At 37.2% G+C, this 24,225-nt stretch overlaps 4 protein-coding genes across 7 annotated transcripts in view; all 4 read left to right on the forward strand.

The window, feature by feature from the left end:
• The window catches only part of LOC131665197 (protein bark beetle), a 28,231-nt gene extending 18,589 nt beyond the window's left edge, over positions 1–9,642 (forward strand). For 2 of the 3 annotated variants that reach the window (XM_058936917.1, XM_058936919.1), the window contains exons 13-27: positions 11–282; positions 361–1,669; positions 1,750–2,148; positions 2,225–2,502; positions 2,579–2,832; positions 2,922–3,133; positions 3,210–3,334; positions 3,419–3,649; positions 3,728–3,853; positions 4,101–4,127; positions 4,775–5,033; positions 5,115–5,316; positions 5,395–5,645; positions 6,416–6,733; positions 6,825–9,642. In XM_058936917.1, coding sequence (XP_058792900.1) covers positions 11–282; positions 361–1,669; positions 1,750–2,148; positions 2,225–2,502; positions 2,579–2,832; positions 2,922–3,133; positions 3,210–3,334; positions 3,419–3,649; positions 3,728–3,853; positions 4,101–4,127; positions 4,775–5,033; positions 5,115–5,316; positions 5,395–5,645; positions 6,416–6,733; positions 6,825–7,328 — 4,767 coding nt within the window. In that variant the 3' untranslated portion in view covers positions 7,329–9,642. The remainder of the gene's footprint in view (positions 1–10; positions 283–360; positions 1,670–1,749; positions 2,149–2,224; positions 2,503–2,578; positions 2,833–2,921; positions 3,134–3,209; positions 3,335–3,418; positions 3,650–3,727; positions 3,854–4,100; positions 4,128–4,774; positions 5,034–5,114; positions 5,317–5,394; positions 5,646–6,415; positions 6,734–6,824) is intronic. The other variant, XM_058936918.1, reaches the window with a different exon arrangement.
• Positions 9,643–14,795: 5,153 nt separating this feature from the next.
• LOC131665206 (protein 60A) lies at positions 14,796–16,795 on the forward strand. Its single transcript, XM_058936938.1, has one exon. The coding sequence runs from the start codon at positions 15,029–15,031 to the stop codon at positions 16,301–16,303; it is 1,275 nt and encodes a 424-aa protein (XP_058792921.1). The 5' UTR covers positions 14,796–15,028; the 3' UTR covers positions 16,304–16,795.
• A 570-nt stretch (positions 16,796–17,365) lies between these two features.
• On the forward strand, positions 17,366–19,966 carry LOC131665240 (probable ATP-dependent RNA helicase DDX28). The gene is made up of 8 exons (XM_058936995.1): positions 17,366–17,545; positions 17,608–17,726; positions 17,807–18,061; positions 18,142–18,450; positions 18,522–18,779; positions 18,955–19,065; positions 19,137–19,528; positions 19,674–19,966. The coding sequence occupies exons 2-8, from the start codon at positions 17,637–17,639 to the stop codon at positions 19,930–19,932; spliced, it is 1,674 nt and encodes a 557-aa protein (XP_058792978.1). The 5' UTR covers positions 17,366–17,545; positions 17,608–17,636; the 3' UTR covers positions 19,933–19,966.
• Positions 19,967–21,317: 1,351 nt separating this feature from the next.
• On the forward strand, positions 21,318–22,973 carry LOC131665207 (peptidyl-prolyl cis-trans isomerase H). Of its 2 annotated transcripts, XM_058936942.1 has the most exons (3): positions 21,341–21,379; positions 21,475–21,545; positions 21,911–22,973. In XM_058936942.1, exon 3 carries the CDS (start codon positions 21,930–21,932, stop codon positions 22,479–22,481), a length of 552 nt encoding a protein of 183 aa, XP_058792925.1. In that variant the 5' UTR covers positions 21,341–21,379; positions 21,475–21,545; positions 21,911–21,929; the 3' UTR covers positions 22,482–22,973. The 2 variants fall into 2 exon arrangements, with proteins under 2 accessions (XP_058792922.1, XP_058792925.1); XM_058936939.1 differs by lacking the exon at positions 21,475–21,545 and having other exon boundaries at positions 21,318–21,455; positions 21,911–22,972.
• The last annotated feature ends 1,252 nt before the right edge of the window (positions 22,974–24,225 follow it).

Here is a 24,225-nt window from a genome sequence, read left to right on the forward strand (position 1 = left end):
TTTGTCACAGGATATAAAAAATCGTATTGTACGAGGTCCAATTCCGTCACTGCGAGTATCAAACACGAAAATTCGTAACAATCGACAAGGCGTCCTTGCATCTTATTATAATCGTTATCTCGACGAGCTGGGCGATCATTATTTGCGTAAAGCCAATGAATCTATTCAATTTGTCAATTGTGAAATCTCTCACAATCACGAGGAAGCAATCTACATTCACTCACCGTATTGGAACGTTTACAATTCCAACATTTCCGAAATTGCAATTCACGTCAATAACAGGTAAAACAATTGGAAACTTTTATGAAGTAATTTACTGAATCGAGCTTATAAACTGATCAATTCTTTTTGTTTGCGCAGTTTGATAACGGACAACGGCAAAGGCATAATTCAGTACAGTCGTGACATGCGCCAATCTAACAATCTTTTCCACTGGGTCATCAAGGACAGTACGATCGAGCGTAATCAGGCTGGCGGCTTTGAAGTCGCATTACCTTACGTCTGGCAGTACAATGAGAATTTCACGCATACGATCTACATGGATAACAACACGTGGCAAGCGAACGAGCAATTTGCCTTGGTGATAGACGGTCACTATGCCAGCTTCAACATGTCGCGCAATCGATTTGATGGGAATCGTTGTAAGTTTGGTCTTATCTCCGTTCGCGGCATGGAGAAACGTATGAAGATCGTCGGCAATAAAATCCAGAGGAACATCGGCAATTACATGGTCGAGTTCAAGGCGGACAGTCAGTCGGAGATAATGGGCGAGATCGACGCGAGATTCATGTTCAACGAGGTGAAGCAAAACAGCCGTGGCGCGATCGCGTCGCGTGGCTTCCATCAGATGTTCAACACGCCCACGTATGTTGTGGGTTTTCATGGCATTCAAAAGGTGCGTGTAAATAGAAATTTGTTTGGCGAGAATTCTCTGGATTACGAGCTTCTCGCTGGCATCAAAACCGCGAAAATCAACAACAACGTAGATGTGACTGAAAATTGGTGGGGTACGTCTCTCGATCATCAAATAAGACAGCGAATATTTGATTTCGATGACTGGAACGATCATGCTGTGGCGAACTTCCGGCCTTACCTCGTGTCGGAATCCCTCGATTCGTCCATTTCAGCGTCTTACGAGCCTAAAACCGACGTGGACCTCGACAATCTCGGCGGCCGCATTGTCGATAATTTGTCGATATATCCGCGATCCAAACCATACGTCATCCGCTCGGACATCACTGTTATGCCCGACGCCACCCTGCACGTTTATCCGGACGTGGTAATGGAATTCGCTCCGAACGTTGGTATCTTGGTCCTTGGGACTCTGAAAGCCGTGGGTGCACCAGGCCACGAGATTATCATGAGACCCATTAGCGACAGGAACGAGATACCTTTAACGAATAAGAGGAGCATCGAGTCTGATACTATCAGACTGTGCAAAGATGAGAACTGTACCAACTCCACCAACGAGGGATTTCTGGAATATTTTAATCGTACGACTTTACAATGGATACCGCTTTGCGACACGAGATTCACTGAGCGAAACGCGCAAGTAGCCTGCCGACAACTGGGATTCGAACCTCTGAATGTTTACGTTTCCCGAGATCGACGATATGAATTACATCCTGGTTCTTTGTCGAGGATATGGTCGTGGCCCGAGCCTTTGCAGGTAAGCTCAAAGTCAGCTCATTTAATTTTTGTTTCTCTCAAGACCATCGATCGTAGTCACGCGCTTATGTCATTTTACAGTGTACGGGTAACGAGGAGAGCTTGGAAGAATGTCAAATCCGTCTGAACGGTCAGTTATTTGGCCACCGTTACGAGTGCCCATGGGATGGTAAATTCGTCTTCATCCACTGTGGTCAGCGCAACCTCGATCCATCCAGAAGCTACTGGGGTGGTATTCGCATAGCCAACAGCGAATTCGAACACTATCTCTACGAATACCGTATTCACGATGTAGTTACTCACGAGACCGTACGTCGAGTCGAGTCGGTGTTGCAATTCATCAATATCACCGGCGCTGGCATTCTGCACAATGAGAGGTCACCGGCTATTCAGTCGATTATGAAGTCACCTTCTGTCTCAAGGGTTAGCGTTCACCAGAGCGCTTATCACGGTATCAATATTATATCACCGACACACACGGTAATTAACTAGTTTACATTCAACTTTACCTTTTGTCGATTTTTCATGCTCATTAAATGACGTTTAATGTTTGTAGATTGAGCTGCTGTTCAACCAAGTGAAAGATGTGCTTGGCAACGGTATAAATGTGTTATCGTTGACGGGAGAGGGTCGCGAGGCCGACGAAAGTTCCTTCACTCCTCTCAAGGATTTGAATATACCATATCACTTGTTCAGTATCGTCGATATCTGTGATACCACCAAAGAAGTTACCATCGAAGAGCGTGTCTTGCTTTACTACAAGTATGATAACAATCCGGTCAACTGCGTTAAAATATTCCGCAGTAATCATCGAGCCAAGCCTTTTGGATTTAGGTGATGAATTACATGTTTGTCTTATACTTTTAATAAAAAAATGACAAAATTACTAAACATTACGTGTTTTTTTCAGGCTGTTACAGTTTAATTTATTTAACTCTACCGGAAAACCCGGTAGACCGGATAGTTTGACACTTTACGATGGTGACATTTACAATGTTACGGTTAAAATGATTGACGAGTTGTATGTCAACAACCACAAGGAAAAGAAATTGTTTAGAACTCAGGGACCAAGTCTTAGTGTGAAGTTATTTGCCACTGGAGCCAGCAGCGTTCACGGTTTCATTGCGGAAATCGTCACTTTACCCATCTCTGCGATAGGATTTAGTGAGTATTAATTTTCACGTAATTTTTTTTTTATAAAAGGTCCATACGCGGAGTAAACATTTAATGATAATTTTTATTTTCTACTACAGATCGCGACGTGCAGCATAACATATCGTACTCTGTGATGTCGAAGTGTCAAGAAGGAGCTGTCAGATATTCTAGCGCTGGAGAAGTCAATGCTGTGATTACGCTCGAGAGGAATCAATTTGTGGATAACTGCGAGAAGCTTTACGGAAACTTTAGCACCTGCAAGGCAGCTGTGTCATTAGACGTTCAAAATACTCAATCTGTTTATTTTAGGGTAAGTTAAATTTTGGATAATTTGTTTGAATGCTCGATAGAAAGTGCGTCTTATGACATGTTTGTATCATTTTCAGAATAATCTGGTTATGAAAAATCAAGGAGGTTTAAGTATTAGAGCCGACTCCCGCGGTTCGGCAACTTCTCTCAAAGGTTGGATTCATAACAATCTGTTTGCTGAGAATTACGATACACCTGCTCTGTAAGTTTCTCTCTTTCTGCTCTGTCAACAGTCTACTAGACTTCAAGACGCGTTGAAATTCTAACTTGTTTCTTTGATTATCAGGTATATTGAAGGTCGTCAAAGTAGCCCCTATCAAGAAGTGACGATATTCAGAAACTATTTTACGAAAAACAACGCTACATACGAAAATAACATCGTATTGAAGCAAGTGGTTAGCAACATGACTTTGAATTACCTCCATGGCAATCTGGGAAAGCACTTGCTGGAGATCTCAGGTTTCGAACGCGTACGACTTCCGATTTACCAAAGTACTTCGCACAATGGATTTTACAAGTGAGTATACGTCATTCGAATGTCAAAATACAAAGAGCCGAGTAAGCTCACAGTTAACCTCTTGAACGTTTACTTCAGAAATTATGCTGTGGATCGCGACGGACGGAGCACAATTGTCGCAGGAACACCTGGTCAGCAGTACGTCGACAATATATTCTTTAATCCCGACAACGACTACGAAATGCTGACCGTCAACAGATCTCTGTGAGTATATTTAAGCTTTTGAGTCTATTGTGTAGTCACTCTTGCAAAATAATTTTTTCAAAGCCAAGTATATTCTTGAAACTTAATTATCTCTATATACATTAATTTTTGTAGCTAAAATTTTCGTTATATTGCCTCTCGTAATGTAATATTGTAAGCCTCCGACTTCCCATACGTTTTTTTTAATTTACGTACTTATTTTTCATTTCATACTATCGATTCGCATGCACGTTATTAAATATATCAGCGTGGTCGACGCCGAATGGTACACTAAGTAAGTACACGACTGAATTTGTCGTGCTTTTATCAAAAATTATATATGTGCGAACGCTTCGCCACCGCCATTGCATCCGAATTCAGATGCATTGTCTCTCAACATCATCAAAGGTTTATTGTCTCATTTTTATGTTCGCTATAGTTGTCGATCAAACGATTGCACTTTTCTTTTAATTAATCTTTTTCATTTGAATTTACTTTTGAATTTTTATTAACTTTTAAGATTTTCAATATTTTTAAATATGCACACATTGTGTTAACAATTGTAAGTAAACAAAACACAAGGTATTTCAACAAAATATAAGATTATTCAAACTTCATTTAATACTGCACATCGAAATAATCCTACATTAGTCTAGATACAGAATATTAATCATTTTTCAAAATTATGCCTTTCCACTTATCTAAATAAAAATAGTCTGAAGTTTATGATTCTGACAAACGTATACTAATGTTTGGAAATGATTGTAAGTGATTGTAAGTTAAAAGATCCTAGTTTTCACCCGCAAATGCTGATTTCCTGTGTATTCGCCTCTTGACCGTCATAAACGTGCTTTGCTCAGCTTAGACTTTTCCAATTGTCCAAATGGCGATACGCTAATCCAACGAAATGCTTGAATAACCATTGACACTGTTTCCCCGCAGTCAATTGGAGATGTGGCGCTCGAATGTGGACGCTCGACACAACTACTGGGGCTACAACGAGACGCTCGCAGTGGCAGGTCGAATTCGCGATCGCGGTGACTCGCCGGAGCTCTTGCAAGTGGAGTTTACGCCTTACCACATGAACAACGTGTCGGTGCTCGGTGGCAAATGTCCTCCCGCTTGGAATTTGGTCGGCGACACTTGCTACATATACATCGGCGCACCCATGGACTTTTATTCGGCGCGAGATTTCTGCAGGGTATGCTATTGCAAATTTTCATAAGGGAAATTAGACCGATCTCGTGCCGTGTATGAGCAATGTATTTTGTCTTTCACGAAGGCCGCCAATGCATCGATGCCATTTATCATGGGCGATTACATCGAACTTTGGAAGTTTTTGCGCAAGCAGCAGGAGCGGTTCGATTATTCGGAGCGCGTTTGGATTCAACAGCTTGATAGGATCGACCAGTGTACCATGTTTACGTATCAGACGATAGAGGTGGACGTGTGCGGACAGCCCAATCCATTCGTATGCGAAATCGGTGAGTTGCGCGACTTTTCGCGCGAAACATTTGCCGCACTCGAGTTTGACCACACGACATGGATTCTCCAATTCTCAGATCCGCGCGTTTACATCGACCCGCTGTCATGGAGGAAGGATATCGTCGCAATCGGAGTTCTGAGTGCGCTCGGGGTCGCTCTGGCTTTGCTAGCTGCAGCTATAGTTCTGTGGATATCCAAGTCGAAGAGGCGCCAAGTCGAGCGTCTAGAAAGGAGAAATTCAATCAGGCAGTCACTCCACTCGTTGCGCTCAGTGGGCTCCACTTCCGGCTTTTCTGAGCTGGCTTACCAAAGAAGAAAACCGATACCGGTCAGTCGATCGTCTTTTTTATAGTCATCCCCAATCCTTCTTCCTTTACATCCATATCACTTACACTTTCTCATGCCGCTAGAATACTGTTAAACGTCTAAACGAATAAAATTTGTTTATTCGCTTTCTGTTTACACGCCTAACGCTACGAATCTTCGGCAATCGGCTTTCAATAAAAATCACTTAGTTTGTTTAACAGTATTCTCCATAATTTATCTAACTCGCCGTTGAGTAGGAAATAAATATTCTCGAACATTTCTTCTCTTTTCATCACTAATCCTACGGCTCTAATTGGCAAAATAGCCGCCAACGAAGGAAAAAAAAGTGGTTCTGGTACCACCAATGCAGGTCAGAGCACAATATAATCACCAATTTTGCATACTCTCTGTCGTACGCTTTAGCTCTGTTATCGTTATAGTTGTAGTGCTTGTGATGATTTGTTGGCCATGCAATTAGTGCTGTTCATGTCTATGCTTCGCGAATACACTCAACAGTCTATTATTTTTCGGGATGATTTCACACGGAACTCAACAGATTTTATTAACACAGATTTGATTTGATGATTAAGATTTGCATATGTAATGCGACATTTTTCAAAAATTAAAACAAATATATGCACATATAAATTTTAAAGAGCACAAACTAAAAATTGACAAAGCCGCTGATTCACCAGTAAAGTTCACTTCAATTTAATGTGAAACATTCTCTTAATATTCGTGTCGCTATGACTGTGATTTAAGGAGAAACTAATTGAACCCATCAACTTTCAGACCAAACAGTCGACGGACACGTTGAATTCTCGTACCTTGGACTACAAAAAGATGTCGAACGGTGGTAGCCTAGACTCGATGGACAAATCCCAGCTGAACTCGTCTCTCGAGGACAATCAGTGTTACGACGTGTACGAGGCGCACAATCCACGTTACTCGCCCGGCACTAGCAGCGGTTTGCCGGCTCACAAGTTCACCGGTGACAATCCAGCTTACGATCTAACCTACCGCAACGAGGGCTTCCGCAACCACTCGACCTTTACGTCGCGCAACAATAGCGCCTGGCAATCCGAAGCTGACAGTGTGGCTACTCCGGAGGTAATTCATTTTCGCACTTTCCGATGTGCCGGTCGATGCGCAAAATACATAACGCGCGCATCGCTTTGATTGTTGAATGTAAAATTTGTAGGAACTGGCGAGACCGAACAGCGAGCACGTGGACGTCTCCTCCGGCTACCTAAACAATGTCTCCACGCTGCCCTTGCACTCAAGCCTCGGCACAAGCGACTCGATAAGCGAGCTGAAGCGCGATCTGCGTACGACCAACTCGTCCATCGACTATGATAGCGTGGGCGTACCGGTGAACGGCCACTACGAGAACAGTCCGGTCACGCCGCATTCCGAGCCTGTACCCGAGTACTTCAGTAATCACAGTGCTACCCTGCCGTACTCGCATCATCACCGCAACAATAATTATTATCACGCTGATCACGATGATTACTACTACGAAGATCGACCGCGGAGTGAAGCTCTACTCGAGACCAATCTCGACGAGGACCGCCCGCTGAGATCCAAGAGCGAAGCTATCCTCGAGACCAATTTCGACGCGTTCGCACCCAACCAGCCTACCGAGCTCACCCAGCTCTCTACTGTCGGCAGGAGCAAGAGTCAACCGCTCGAAACGGCAATGTGATTTTCTTTATTTACAATCACACTTTTTTTTCTATAGTCAGATATTATCGAGCTGCTTATCTACGCCACTCTGGGCGTCTACGTTTCAGGTTGTTTAGCGGGTGTACGGATCGCTGTTAATGGAAAGCCCCTCTGTCTGATCCATATACTTGATCTCTTTAATTTTTATGTAATTTTCTACGAGGATATTTCGATGATCATTATTTTCGGCGTCGTTTAGTTAGTTCATAGGAACAATTTGTACATTCCCGCGGTTAAGTCAGGACAACGTATTTTTTTCTTTGCTTCGCATACACTTACTAGTTGAAAAGTAGATAAAATTTGTTTAAAACGGTACCGTTTGATTTTTTTTTACTTTGTGTTTATTTAACAATTGTGGCTCTCCAAGTTTATTATTATAACTATTTCGTACAAGTTTTTAAGTAGGAATAAGTTATCGCATTATTTAAATACGTCAACACAGCGTTATAATCGTCACGATTAATTTGGTCGTCACATTTCGTTATCAATTAAGTTCACATTAGTTCACATGTTGATAATGTTCGTTTTCCATGAATATATAGTTCTATATGAATGTATAGTTTAGTAAACTTATTTTTATGACTTCATGGTCGTCAGATCAAGGGAATGTTATATGCATATTTACTATATATATATATACAAAGCGTTATATTTATATGAAACTTTTTTATTTGATAAAAGTAAATTATAATTAGGAAAAGGATCGATCACTGCCAGGACTTTCATTATTTCTGTCGAAAAAAGTCGCTCAATGTGATATATATAAAGCAACTTACTCGTACGCGATGCGAGATAAGTGAGTGCGACACGTATAAAAATATGTATTACAGGCATACATTGATTTCCCGACTAATATTATACGTAATTAATAATTTTCTATTGCAAGATATATAAGTATATTCGATTAACAAAAATTTATGATTTGCGAAGATTTTTGGGGATTCGCGATCTATTTTCGTCATCTGTGCTTCTAACTAATCCTGACTAATTGTCTCTATATCTATAGCTTCCTTTTCAATCTTCTTATTCTCCAATCCCCAATCACAGGCACATCCGTCCAATATTATTAGGCGCTTAAACCAAGATATGGTCTTCCGTTGCATTATTTGACTGTTAGGTATCTCGTAATGCACAATCATTTATAGTTGCTAAAGGTTGTATCGACTTATCGCAGTCATTTCTTCAAAACAAAACGAAAAATGCGACGTCGCAATTGAAATAAATACAATTACTTGTTTCGGAGAAATAGATATGCCTAAGTCAAAAACGCACAGTTACGAAATTTACGATTTCAAACATTTAGTGCCTTATCAAGTTGATTGCATATCAATCAAATATTGCAATGGGAACATTCTTGAGCGACTAGATTTACATAAGAAAATGTATCATATAGTTATATAAGTAGCAATTTATTTTACGTATATAATGTACATTTCGAATTAGAATTTAGCTAAAAGTATCGTAGTAAGTTGATTTCATACGACTTTTATAGCGAAGTTGAACTTCATTGTTAAAGCACATATATCTACGTAGAAAGTATATCAATTCACAGCGATCAATTTTTTTCTATAAGATTGTACTAGTTGTTAATAATTTCAACAGATTTCCAAGAAAACGACATATTTTATAGACTAAGCGCGGCAGTCAACGATGTCATCGTTTGCGAAATAATTTAAGTTATTTCCGACTTTTTCCAAGCATTGGCTTGAAATTTTTCCGTTTGTTAATACACACAGGAGAAAGTCAAAATTATGTCTGACTTGCGTATTGCGCGCAAAATCAACTAATTGAACTATCGAATAAAATCCTTTTATATTTGAGATCGAATGTGCAGCAATGGCTAAAAGGCATTGATATATAAAAATAAATATTAAGTAAATATAGAAAGTACATAAAAAAAACTTGCGTTAACGAGAATGTCCAAAAAATTGATCGCGAACTTGTAAATATGCGTCACCATTGATTTCGTGATCATTAATTTTATACTTACATCTATATAGTTTGTAGATAATAGAAATAAGATACTTTGTGTATTAATCATGATTGTGATCAATGATTTGGACATTCCTAATGATATAAAAATGTAATAATAATAAGCGCTTGTATATTCTGACTATGTACTTTAACACGTACATACATAGTGTAGGTGACTCGCAGGTTAATAAACTTGAGGAGCTTGAAAAAAAAAATTAGTCGGCAAATACGAGCCTATAATCTGCGTAAATTTTTTCACTTACACGTGCTTTTGTACATTTTATAAGAACATAAAGTAATAAATAGACAAATTAAATACATGTTTTTGGTATTTTATTGTCGAAATCGCATTCAATCGTTTTACTTTTTGATTTTGAATTATCGTTTTTAATAATATTTACACTCGGACATAATTGTTAAGCAAATATTTAATAATTACAAGAAAATTGTCAATAATTTGATAGAATTTTTTGCAAGTATCGATTCCAATCATTAGAAAATCGGCAGTATGTGTTCCTGCACCTCCAAAATGGATGCTTAGTATACTTGGTCACACTGGATATAGTATACACTAAGCTGAACTTCCGACTCTCTACCTTGCACGGTTGGTTTATATTGTAACTGATTTTCCGTAGCTAATATGTGTATTTTATCAATGTAGGTAGATTGAACAGTGCAATAATTCTTGTACATTCTGTGTTTTGGCATTGATGTAGAAACTTGGTTCACTCTAAACTTTTTAAACTAAGCAAACGGCGTGTAGCCTGTGTTTAAGCCGACTTTTATAACGCGCTCCAGGGTGGCAACTGTCAAAGACTCTGTCTATGAGATGTAGGTATTCATAATACGTTTTCTTTTCTTTGTTCTTGTACGAGTAACTACAGTTTTCATTGACTCCACTCAATCACTTATTAGTAATTTCTTTATTTTTGTATTCTAAGACTAGAAAAAAGTGCATTAAAAAGACACAATTACTCCAATTTTCAACTCATCAAAAAAACAAAAGTATCTTATTTAAAGAAAATTTATTGTCTAATCCGTCAAGTATAAAGATGTTATCAAAAATCTATATTTAAATATTTTATTGCAATAGCAATCAACTTTTTTTATACTTTTATATTTGGTTAGTGCTATACATCATAATAACAACGGAAATCATTTTTTATGTCTCCAAAAGCTACAGCAGATGTGAGACCCCCTCATAAATGATGCGAAACTAAAATTTTCAATTTCAATGAATTGTTATAAATTTATTTGTGAAAGTTATCCCATAAAAAAGTTTGTAATGTTTCATTGAAACTTCAATAACATGCTTTCAAATTTTCAAGTAAGTGATCTTTACAGTTTCTTAGAAAGAAAATTTTGTCTTTTGTTATCTGTATAAGGATATATGTCGACAAGAAAAGAGCTTAGTGTAATCGTGTACCGAAGTGGGGATTACTTACTGATCTACAGATATTGCATCTGTATAGTGCTATCTTATTATCTTTTACAGGCAATGCAAGTGTGATGAGAAAGTAAGTAAAGGAGAAAGAAGACAAAGTAGACTGTGAAATTAATATTCTATTTTTTTTTCAAACAAGAAATAATCAATACGGAATAAAACATAATATTGACAGGTAATAACTAAATTTATTTATTAATTTATATATTTATATATACCATGATAATTAGATACTATAGTCATAATTTTAAAAAAGTTTGCATAATTTGACCATTTTTCAGTTTATATTTAAAAACAATGGTTATTGTTGTATTGTAAGAATTCAAAGGAAATTTGAATTTTAATAAACATATGTCGTAACTTTCTGAACGAATCACATGTCTAAAATTATAGAGTAATATTGACAAATCAAGAGAAAAATGATGTACCGTTTTGAAAATGTATGGATTTTGTCCATTTTGAATTTTCAAATACGGCAATTTTTTTAACTGTTCACAAGCATGTTCAACATGTTATATATTTATAATTACGAATAATTCTTATAAAATTTGTACGAGAAACGAAAAACTAGCAGTGACCTTTTCAGGTAAAAAATATTGTTTATAGTGACTTTTCTTCTTTCCTTCGTAGACCCTACATTTATTGTAAATTGAGATAAATCTAACGAATATATTATTCTGCATAATCCATTACATTGAAAGCAAGAAATTTTGAAGCACTTGATTGATCTCCGCGACGATAAGTATACAACTTTTTCTGTATTGGTTTAGCTTTTTTGTTTAGTAATAATTCAAACAAATATTCTTATTATAACGTTTTTTTTCAATATAATCCCATAAAACTGTTACACAAATAAGTTCATTTAAAAATGCAAATTATTGATCTTTCGAAGTAAAATTCATTAAATTACAAAGTAATTTTTTTAATACAGATACCATTTTATCGGCATTGAGAAAATGGTATCACCAAGTTCACTGTAAAGTAACTCAACTTTAACAAGATCTCAACACATTTGCGCTTGCATTTAAAAAAATCATACCCCGAATGTACGATGTGAACGTCAAGGCTATCAAGGAAAAGTCAAAGAATATTCGTTTGTATCATTTATTAAAAAGTACACAGCTATACCGTTGCCTGTTATCATTAGCATATTAACCTATTAAGGCCTATGCAAAATCCGGATACGATAGCAACAAAGTAACTGCGTCATCCTTTGCATAATCAAAAAATAAAATATACGTGTTTTTTTTGTCATTTGCAATCGTTTATAAAAATATATTCAAACAAATGACTAGAAAATTCATAATTTTGAAAAACTGAATTCAGTAATCGATTCTACGGGAAAAATCGTAACACAAACCTACGTATCATTTTTTTTTGTCAGAGTGTAATTTGTCGGTGTAAAAAGAGGATAAACAATTGCATCCCAGAGAGTGAAAGTGACTATGTCTAGTCCCAAGCAAAAACTGGATACGATAGCAACGAAGTAACTACGCCATTCTTTGCATAATAAAAAAATAAAATATACGTATTTTTTCTTTTGCCATTTGCAATTGTTTCTTTTCTAGTCATTTGTTTGAATAATTTTTTATAAACAATTGCAAAAGACAAGCGAAAAAACACGTGTATTTTATTTTTTGATTATTGGATTCTTAAAATCTTCTTAAACCTTGCTATTGCTTGTTGCATTTTGCTGTGCTACTTTCAAAGGATGATGCTGATGATATTGCTTAAAGGTATTTTGATCTGGATGATAAGTCAATGATTCCAGATACACGTCGACAAATACCACTCCGCATGGCTTTTTACCAACTGGAACAAATGATCGATCTGTATCATTACGTGTAAAAAAGAACACGAAATTGCGGTGAGAAATCTATTGACATATAAGGTGTTACACTTACAATGGAAAGTCATTAGCTTCCAGTAGTGACATTAGCGATTCGAAACCACTGCGTCCTACAGTTGTGTAGGCATTAATGTCGTAAAAAGGTTGCTACAACGTGAAGCCGATGCAAATGTATAACAGATCTGGCTTGATTCCCTCTGAGTACTGGCAAGTACTCTATTGTCTTGATAGATATCTTTGCGTGTGAGATTTGTTTTAGTCACCTGCACGTCACCCTTCTTCGATAACGACCATCATATGTATTTTTGGTTTTTGGGATATGCTGCATTTTCCCATTTAGCATTCGATTTAGCGCAAAGAGCGCGAGTAAAATTAAGCAGTGTATTTTTTTTATTAATTATCAACGTGCGAATCGAAAGATCGTATAACTGTTGTAACTTAAACAGCTCTAAACGTGGTGGCGCGATTTGACAACGAGAAAACAATTTGAGCCTCGATTGTTCATAGATCCGATATAAATCTTATTGGTATAAAAACAATGAGTCAGCTATTACCCAACATTTTCAATTCTGCCACTAATGGCAGCTACTGAATAGAGCACACTTTAAGCACGTTAATTTTATATTTGCTATAGTTTGTGGATAGATTGTAAAACACTTTGTGCAGTAATCATCCTTTTAATTATAATAATTTGATTATTCCGAATGATATGAACAATATATAGGTGAATAAATAGTCATTGTAAATTATTCATTTACTCGTGGCTTTGTAGGCATTTCAGAAAATCTCTATTTCTGAAGTAATATATAAAAAAATTAAATTCATTTTAAATAATTTTTATTGAGCCCATTTTTTATCAAATAATGTTTCAAAATTATGATAAATGCGAGTGTTATCTGAACTCGAATTTATCTAAGTTAGATGATCGTGAGACTCACGGATTACTTACACTTTCGTTTGAGGAAAAGTGATTTCGAAGAATCAGCTAACCTATCAATAATCTTTGATGACGGAAACGTGTAGTTTACAAAACATAGGCTTTGAGAGAAAGCTACAAATGGCATGAACTAGAATAGAAATGTTACCGAGAAGCGAAACAAGTAGCACAGTTTACAGAACAACCGATTACTTTTTCATTCCCGAGCTGACGAAATTATTGTACAACGGGAAAAAAGCAAAGGCAAATATTTGACAGATCATATCGACAATTAGCGTGAAAAAAGATTGGATAATTTATTACGTTTATTCCTAGTAAAGATGGCTCGGTTAGAGGATGTTCTGACTTTCATCTACCTGTGCGGCGATCCAAGCATAAGATAAAAATGAAGATACAAAAGTCCGAGCTGTCCCTTAATAGGTGAGTCCTTTTTTCCTGTCGGCATGATCAAGTGTTAGGCGCCAGCTGGTCTTGCCTGCCTTAAAATATGGACTTCCCTCATTGTTGCTTTTGTTCCAATCCGTCGTGATTCATCTATTCTCCGAACTAATCAAGTAAAAAAATTCGTTACGAAAAATAAACATACGGACTATCTGCAAATCCGCGACATGTCGAGACGAGTGAACGGAGCAATACCGATCAAGCCAGATCGCGAGTTCAAATCTCCATCGACATGCATGCGCGCGCGTGTACGTGTAGCTTCGCCGAGCAAAATGGCTTGGCGCACTCGGCGAAAATTGGTTGACGAGACTAATCAACTTAAGACATCACACCGCGGACTTCCTTCTGGACCGATTAGTCGGTCAATCAAAAGCGACGCGGCTCGCGCGACGACGAGCGCTTCAATTCGCAGCATCCGATCAGACGACGCGCGCGTACGCGCTGGTCGGTTGACCAAAGATACACACGCGGACGCGATATCTCGTCATGAAATAGTGTGTAACGTCCTTAGCGATCGCCAGAGGAGGCCGAAGGTGGGAGAAGGCTGGTGAGCGAGACGGCGGCGCTTACTGGCCCGCGGAAAGTCGAAGGAATGCAGGGAGGACGAGAAGGAGAGAAAGAGACAGAGAGCGAGAGAGAGAGAGAGAGAGAGAGAGAGAGAGAGAGAGAGAGAGAGAGAGAGAGAGAGAGAGAGAGAGAGCGCGAGAGAGAGAGAGAGAGAGAGAGAGCGCGAGAGAGAGAGAGAGAGAGAGAGAGCGAGCGAGCGAGGTCTCGAGAAATCTTTGGTGGGCTACCCACGCAGCAGCAGCAGCAGCAGCGGCGGCAGCGGCGGTAGCGATGGCAGCGGCAGCGGCATCAGCAGCAGCCAGTAGTAGTCGTGTATCGCTCGCAGACTCCGCAGCAGCTTTCTCGCGAGCGCGAAACGCAGATGCGGATGACGCGCCAGCGCTCACCTGTTGTCCTCGGTAACGACTCGGCAGTACTGCGTCGCGGCTAATCTCCGCGCTGGCTCTTCCCCGACCCGTGGCGAACAGGATGTACCGCGCGCCGCCGCTACCACCGCCGCCGCCGCCACCGCTGCTGCTGCTGCTGCTGCTGCTGCTCGCCGTCCTGGCGGCGCAGGCGGAGCGCCCAAGCGGCCTCTACGTGGACAACGGCCACGACCAGACGGTGGTGCACCGAGTGGTCAGCAGGCAGGAGAAGCGCGAGGTCGAGCACGAGATCCTGAACCTGCTCGGGCTGCCCGACCGGCCGCCTGCCAGGCAGCACGCGCCGCAGGTGAAGCGCTCGGCGCCCAGTTTCCTGCTGGACATCTACTACAAGCAGGCGCTGGACGAGCAGAGCGGCGCCGGCGCCGACTCGCAGTTCGACCTGAGCGGCCAGGACCTGAAGACCATCGACCAGAGCGACGTGATCATGACCTTCGCCGCGCACAACCAGCACGTGCCGGGAGTGCGCCACGAGCGCGGCAAGCGGCTCTGGTTCGACGTGTCCGAGGTGCCGCCCAACGAGCACATCATCAACGCCGAGCTGCGGCTCTACCGCAGCATGGACGGCGCCAAGTCGAGCAAGCTGCGCGGCTCGTTCACGCTCACGGCCTACCGGGTGCTGCGGCTGGAGGACGGCGAGCGCGAGCTGCAGTACGTGGACGCGGTGAACGCCAGCAGCGGCCGCGAGGGCTGGCTGGCCATCAACGTGACCGAGGCGTTGCAGCGCTGGGTGCAGGACCCGGCGGGCAACCGCGGCCTGTACCTCTCGGTGCACCCGGCCGACCGCCACGTGCACGAGACCAAGCCCGAGGACATCGGCCTGGTGGGCTTCAAGGGCAGCCTCGAGCGGCAGCCCTTCCTCGTGGGCTTCTTCAAGAGCTCGGGCCTGCGCGAGCGCAAGGTGCGCCAGAAGCGCGAGGCCAAGCGCAAGAAGAAGGTGGACGTGACGAGCCTGGACTACCGCGGCAACCCCTACAGCGACCCGCAGCAGCTGCAGTACAGCACCAAGACCTGCAAGATCCAGACGCTCTACGTGAGCTTCCGCGACCTGCGCTGGCAGGACTGGATCATCGCGCCGGACGGCTACGACGCCTACTACTGCAGCGGCGAGTGCAACTTCCCGCTGAACGCGCACATGAACGCCACCAACCACGCCATCGTGCAGACCCTCGTGCACCTGGTCAACCCGGGCAAGGTTCCCAAGCCCTGCTGCGCGCCCACCAAGCTCTCGCCCATCTCCGTGCTCTACTTCATGGACGAGAGCAACGTCATTCTCAAGAAGTACAAGAACATGGTCGTCAAGAGCTGCGGCTGCCACTAGCGCGGCGCCGCGGGCCCCGATCGCCGTCGGACGCGCGTTCCGTGCGCTCTGCGCCTTTTCTGCCTTCTCTGCGCTGTCGATGTGCTTGCGCGCTTGCAGCGGCCTTCCACTCGCACCATACTTTCCTTTTAATCCCGGCCGCTCGCTCCGAATCTTCCCATCGACACCTATACGTCACGCGTCTATTTCATATTATACGCTTTGTAGTTTAAGGTTCAACGGCAAACACTTCGTCGGCCATTGCCGTTAAACATTCTCTTTTTACGACAAAAACTCACTCTATTTTTCTAAGCTTAGGCGTTAAATAGTTATCTCATGACAATCAATTGTATTATAGTACATTTTTTTAATATTAAATTATCGTGTAAATTTATTCTGCTACAAGAACCTTACATTATAAGACGTTCTATTAAGCGGCACCAATTGTATATGTATAAAACAAGATAAATACATAATAAACTTCAAACCTTCTGTAAAATAACTTTGTACGTATTCTTAATGAAGATTATATTATGTCTCAAGATCGATTTTATTATTTCTACCTTCTCCCTGTTCATATAACAATTATTTACGTAAAAATAATTAAAGCGATGTGAAAGTTGCTGCTAAAACGCACGGACATTGCTTCACGTAATCGCATGCCTGCCAAACTTTCATTGATTATTGAAATATATACGTCAAAAGATGTTTGTTTCTCCAATATCTCAATAATATTTTGGTTTTTTCAATTTAAAATATTCTCATTTTAAATATACAGTGGTCCAGAAAATTCTTCATATTACCGAAAGAGGTCCAAGAATAAGGTTAGGAAAATGTGCTTTCAAAATTACAAAATCATATAAAAAAATATTGTATAAATATATAGGAATTGAGCGTATGGAGGGAGGGGATAACAGCGCTACAGTTACTTCAAAAATGTTGATACGAGCTCTTATAAACAGATGCTTCATTTATCTCGTGACCGTCACCGGCCATAGAACTAAATTTTGACTTTGATTGTTTTTGTTTGATTCCAAAAACATCGATGGCGCCACAAGCAGTTGTCGGTCCCTGCATGTAATTGTTCACGTTGCGTATAGTCGTATAGTTTATTGCAACGAAACGAACAATAAATAGTCAATCTTCGTTGCTTATTGTTATTAAATATTGTAGATACATTAGTTTGTTTTTTTGATAAACAGTTGTAAAACTTAATGAACACATATTACATATTACAGTATGCTGACATACAATTAGTGAAATGTATATATACAATTAACAAATTAAACAAAGAAATATCTTTCTTACAAATAATATAATTATAGATTAATAAAGTGATTAAAAAAGAATTATAATGTTGGCAAATTTGGCGAAATTTTGTTTACAAACTAGTGAACAATCAATCTTACAGTTGAGAGTTAATAGATTTGCTACAAAGCTTTCAGTAAGAATATACTTTAATTTTGATCTTGAATATTTTTAATTATTTGTAAAACTTTATTTTAAATTCAATAATCATTGTAGAAAGTATCTGTAGAAGATTATACTGATGATGATGATGACTATGATTTTGAACCAAAACATGAAAAAGAATCTGAAGAGCCTCCAGAGGTCGTAAAAAAATCCAAAAGGCCAATTATAATACAGTGTAAAAGATCAATGTTCAACTTTCATGAAGGTGATACTTATCCTAAATTTCAACCAATACCTTTGGCATCAAGAGCATGGCAACATAGAAAATCAAATGGCGATTATTTTACTATATACCCATTAAAAGAGGTAGATTGAATAATATACATTTATTTAAAAGTTGTATAAAGTCTCATATTATCACATAATACATATTAATTTATTTTCAGGGACAGGAAGAACATGAATTGAATCAGTCTTACAGTTTTCAAGATCTCAATATAAATGAAAAATTGTTAAAAAGTCTTGAAGAGAATAATTTAATACACCCAACATCAATACAAAAACTAGGCATTCCAAAAATATTGGATAATCACAATGTAATTCTTACAGCTGAAACAGGAAGTGGAAAAACTTATGCCTTTTTAATTCCAATTTTACAACAAGTCTTGAAATGGAAGCCCATGAAAGATAGAAGTTGTAACAGACCACTAGGACTTATTCTTACACCAAGTCATGAGTTAACAAAACAAATTGCAGTAAGTTAAAAATTATTTGATTAAAATCTTTGTCATCAAATCTACTATATTTTGTCTTTTGATTTCTTTAGAAGGTAGCCAAAAAGTTAGCCAAAAATTTGGAAATAAACATTGTCACTCTCACTGGAGGAAAAACCAAGAGAATAATATCTAATCCACCAATCACAGAAGTTGATATTGTGGTAGCAACTATAGGTGTCATGAAAAAATTAGTAAGAATGGGTATTTACAAATTAGATGAAGTGAAACATGTTGTTCTTGATGAAGCTGACACTTTATTTGATGAAACTTTCACTGATTATACTTGTAATTTATTACGCAAAGTACAGGTACGTAAATTTTTTATGATGTGAAAATGATAATTTATTTCAATTTCATGCCCATTCTGGTCATTGTAGTAAGCTTTATAAATTGCACTAAAGATTTTTAGAATAGTATGGTATATATTTTAGAAATAGATTCAACAATTTTCTTAGAAAAAATAACTTTTAATATTATTATTAGATAAGTGCGGAGAGAGATCCAAACATTACATATCCCAAAACAGCACAGATAACTTTGAATTCTGCAACAATTCCTCAAAGTTTATCTGAATCTTTATATCAAGTTGCAGATGTAAGTACTGAAATTTTTTATTTTTCACTATCGTCAATTAACTTCTAATAAATTTATTATAATATCTTTAGAGGGAATCATTTTTGATGATAACAACAGGTAATGAACATCTAGTTCGAGTTCCACAAAAGTTTTTTAGACTTACTGGCCCAGAGAAACCAATGAGCTTATTAAAAATTGTAAAGCCAAAAGTCAAAAGTAAAACTCCAATTATCATATTTTGTAATACGACAGCATCATGTGATTTTATTAGTTTATTTTTAAACCAATTCAATATCAAATGTATAACTTTACATGGAAAACAGCGTCTAGAACATAGAAAAGGGAAATTTATGGAATTTCAACAGGGTGTTTGTAATATCTTAACAACAACAGATGCTGGAGCTCGAGGGCTCGATACATGTAAAGTTAAAAGTGTCATCAATTTTGATTTTCCATTAGTAACAGCAGAGTATATCCATAGGTAAGTGAATTTGAATAAATCAAGAGAATTTATCTTTCACATTTATCTTATATTTTCAAGCTCATATATTTTTAAAATTAAAACAGTATGACATTCAAATTTCAACAATTGGTTTAAATAATTAATTTATATATAATCATTTTAGATGTGGAAGAGTTGGCAGAATTGGCAGTCCAAGAGATTGCAGAGTGATTAACTTTATCAGTAGACCTTTGGAAATTATATTAGCTAAAAAAATAGAGTTTGCAATACGAAAAGGGAAGTCAATTCCTATGGTTGATATGGTTCATAAAGATAAAGATTACGAAGATGAATTTGTTGGTGCAAATAATACAAAAGAAGATTTCGATCCTGACAAAAATGAAAGCGATATTGAAAAAATGTCATTAGATACTAGCAATTAAAAATCTTATTGTACACCATAATGAGTACATGTTATATAAATATTGTTTTTTATTTAATGTATTAATATTAAAACTTTACTTTCATGAACACCTTTTTCCAAACTATATTTTGTGATATATCAAATTATTAATATGGTAAGTAGAATGATATTATTATTTGTATAATATTTATTTATTATAAAAGTGAATAAGTAAAAAAATTGTGAAATTAATTCAATTTGTTTGGCTGAAGACTCATCGGATTATTTAGGTGTATTATTTAATCTTTATTAAAGAATATTACATGTATAATACACTATCTTAAACGTAATCCCAATTAGCTGAAAATAATTAAATATATTAATCTTGCAGATTCTTTTCTTTTTTTTTTCTTAAACAAAGAATCTTAGAGTGAAACCTGTAATCGTTTTTATTGGTCGATTGAAATTAGGGATTTTATTTAGAATATTTGATTGGTCAATACGATTTCTTTTCTAAAACAAAGATTCTTGAAAAGTGAAACTTGTAAACGATTTGATTGGTCGAATGGAAATGGGGATTCAATTTTTTGGGACAGTTGTGATTGACCTATACGATGTGACGTATTTTGACGTAATTTGACGCCAATTATGTGCATAAACAAAAAATAAAAAATAAGGTTTATAAAGAACTGTTTCGAGATGATTAATAAGCCCTTTCGAATTCATTATTTTATTTACGTAGATTACATAATTGCAAATTTATAACAAAGTAAAGCAAGATATAACAAATTAAAAGAATGTATGTATGTACACCCAACGTGGATTGAATCGCGACCCCCCCCCAGTTAGGTTGGTATGAGAATTCCGTCGTTGCATCGGAACGAAAAAACCGCGGGAATATTCAAAAATGAAAATTCGTTTTAAGATACGATAAAAAGCTAAAACGTTACTAATTTGTTTTTAGGTTTAAAATTAATTGTTTGCGAACAATGAATTTAGATGCATGATTATTTGATTTTAGGTTTTAATTATATAATTTAAGAACGAGCGTTATACTATGGCCGATCTGAAAACCACCGTTACGGACTTAAAGTAGCAGTCAAAATCAAAGCTCGAATAGCAGACCTGAAAAAGTCTGTTTACACGTGTATATGTCTATTTTAAATGTTTCTTCCGAGTTTCTTATGCTTTTACCTGCTTTTGCATTAGCAAGGATTTATCGTTATGCTGGCATTTAGATAAGTTATTATTTATTTATTTATTTACTATCTACAATAGAATTTTCCCGCGGTTTCTTCGTTCCGATGCAACGACGGAATTCTCATACCAACCTAACTGGGGGGGTCGCGATTCAATCCACGTTGGGTGTACATACATACATATGTTGCCTACTGGTGCCATCTAAAGCCGAAGTTCCAATTACAGGTTTGAGGTTGAGGCTAAATGTTTTTCAGTTTATCCGTTCGGCACACCGTAGCTAGTTCCATGTGAGAACATTCGTCTTTTAATCATTTACTGATAACAGTTCGTTATTTGCAGTGTAAAAAATTTAATTAACTGAAGGTAATTATATCTGTTTCAGCATTTTTTACCAAAGTATTTAAACGCCTATATTTCAATAGCCCGGAAATTCGTTTTAATATTATTTTTGAGGTTAGGAAATAAAATTATATACATATGAAAATATTAAAATAGTTACAATAACTACTTTATAAGGGTCCAACAAGAATTAAATAGTAAAAATTATAAGTTTTTTTACGTCGGTGTAAAGAACATTTTATTAAAGGTATCATCATGAATATTATGGTGGGGACTAGGGCTCTTATATGAGATTTTAGGACTTGGAAAGAAAAATATAAAAGCATTTACCAGTACTTCAAGATGAAAAATCTTCATGATTCTAACTTCATTAGAACAATTTTTACATGACTGTAAAAAAAACTTATAATTTATACTGTTTAACTTGAATTGGTTCAGTTAAAGCATTATTAAACTCATGAAACTATTTTCAATTACAGTTTTTGAGTAAAATAAAAGATGCCTACTTGGAATCACATTCAAACTCAACTGAGAAGTCCAAATAATCCAGTAGTTTTCTTCGACGTATCAGTTGGAGCAACTGAAATTGGACGAATGATTTTTGAACTATTTGAAGATGTCTGTCCAAAGACATCAGAAAACTTTCGACAGTTCTGTACTGGTGAATATAGGAAAGATGGTGTACCACAAGGCTTCAAAGGTACCATATTTCATCGAGTCATTAAAGACTTTATGATCCAAAGTGGAGATTTTGTTAACGGAGATGGTACTGGTGTCCAAAGTATATATGGTGGTACTTTTCCTGATGAAAATTTTACTATAAAACATGATTCACCTGGTTTACTTTCGATGGCAAATAGTGGTAAAGATACCAATGGATGTCAGTTTTTTATAACATGTGCTAAATGTAATTTCCTTGATGGAAAACATGTGGTTTTTGGACGAGTTATAGATGGACTTTTGGTTATGCGAAAGATAGAAAACGTTCCAACAGGACCGAATAATAAACCTAAAATATCCGTGACAATATCACAATGTGGACAAATGTAATTTTAATTTCTATAATTGTAAAATTCGTTGAATGAGGTTTTTATAAATGACATATGATGTGATTTGATGCTAATGACTTTATTGTATATAACATTAGGCTCGATGTCACATGCTGAGATCTCTGTACCTATGTACATAATGCCGTGTTTAAAATAATAGTTGAAATTTTAGTTTTATAAATTAGGATAAAAGAGCTTGATTCATTTACAAATTTCTTTGGTTAGAATTTTACAAAATTTACAAATTTATATACAGGTTAATTTAAATAGGCAGTCTAATTAAATATTGCATGTTCAAACACTTTCAAACTTTATAATATTAGTTTTAAGTAAAATTTATTGTATTTTCTGCAGTTTTCATTTCACATAATACAGACAATATTCATATCTTTAACTAAAATGCGTGCTAATTTAATTTCATTAAATATTGTTGTAGTTTAAATAAAATAATTTTTCATTTGTGCTATAGCAATTTTACTGACAATGCAAATGAAATTATAAATTTCATTTTAATAGTCTTATTTATTATTTTAATTTATTTTATATGAAATATTTCATACAAACTTATTTGTTGCATATAATGTTAATAAAATAACTTTTATTTACCAGCATTGTAACTACTGCATTGTAATTATTAATAAATTGATTTAAAATAAATTAATTTAAAGATTTTTAATAGTGTTTATTTACCAGTGACTGCTAACTACTGCATTTTAAATAATAATTTATAATATAAGGTGAATGTTCCTAGTACTGGCATCCATCCACTATCCTGCACATTAAAAAAATTTGTTTTAAATGTAATTGAATATATTTAGGTAATATACAAGCAAAATACTAAATTCAATACTAATATAATGAACCTATCGGATGCAGTAAAGATTTTTTGGTTGTATAAAAATATCAAATCTATTTATTTATTTATTAACCATGGTACTATACAATCTACAATAAGTACGGTGTAGCTCAGCAAAGGAATAAATTTCTGTAAGCTGGTATAGCGATATTTATATGACAATATTAAGAGAGAAAAAGAGTACATTCAACTCTCTCATGTATAAGATCCATAATTATCGATCGTGAAATAAACGCGAATTAAGGAACTTTTTTCATTTAGTAGCGAAACCTTTCTAAATTTTACTACAGTAACATTAAATAATTCGATATTACTTTTATTTATCATGGCCTTTCTAAATTATTCACATTTTATAAATTTTCGTTATTTGTTACACTAACATGTTAAGCTGACCGGAATATCGGCGAGACATTCATTTTAAACCTATCGTATTCAAAGATTACTATAAAGTAAGCTAATGATCAAAAAATTTTTTCTAGCGTATAATAATTTATAGCAAGACATACCGCGGCTTTGTCGCTCCATGAACACAAAGCGCTACAAATGTCACAGGACTCACAGAAGACATCGTCCAAGCGACACAAAAGAGAAGGAGAAGGGAAAAGTATGTGAGCGAAATTCAGAAGTGAGCCGATTCGCGCAATTCGCGTATAGCTTTACCGTATAAAGTATGAGAAGTCCTTTCACGTTCGCTTCACGCTTTTCGACAATTGTCGCGTACGGTTTCGGCAGAAACTGGCCTTGCACTGCCCTAGCGTCCTGCTATATTTGTATCAGAGATAAGCACCAACAATAAATCGCGCTAGTAATGTACCTCCACCACTTTTATTAAGGGGACCAGCTGCTACGAAATCAAAAGGTTACTTTATTTTCATTTTAAAGTGCTCGG

Source organism: Phymastichus coffea, unplaced genomic scaffold (genome assembly GCF_024137745.1).
Source record: "Phymastichus coffea isolate CEN01 unplaced genomic scaffold, Cenicafe_Pcof_1.1 PCOF00048, whole genome shotgun sequence".
Lineage (NCBI taxonomy): Eukaryota > Metazoa > Arthropoda > Insecta > Hymenoptera > Eulophidae > Phymastichus > Phymastichus coffea.

Bases quoted from the DNA above. Each gene is read 5' to 3' on its own strand.
- LOC131665206 (XM_058936938.1), top strand. From the start codon at position 15,029: ATGTACCGCGCGCCGCCGCTACCACCGCCGCCGCCGCCACCGCTGCTG.
- LOC131665240 (XM_058936995.1), top strand. From the start codon at position 17,637: ATGTTGGCAAATTTGGCGAAATTTTGTTTACAAACTAGTGAACAATCA. The intron at 18,451-18,521 runs GTAAGTTAAAAA...TGATTTCTTTAG, and splicing joins AGTTAACAAAACAAATTGCA to AAGGTAGCCAAAAAGTTAGC. The intron at 18,780-18,954 runs GTACGTAAATTT...TATTATTATTAG, and splicing joins ATTTATTACGCAAAGTACAG to ATAAGTGCGGAGAGAGATCC.
- LOC131665207 (XM_058936939.1), top strand. From the start codon at position 21,930: ATGCCTACTTGGAATCACATTCAAACTCAACTGAGAAGTCCAAATAAT.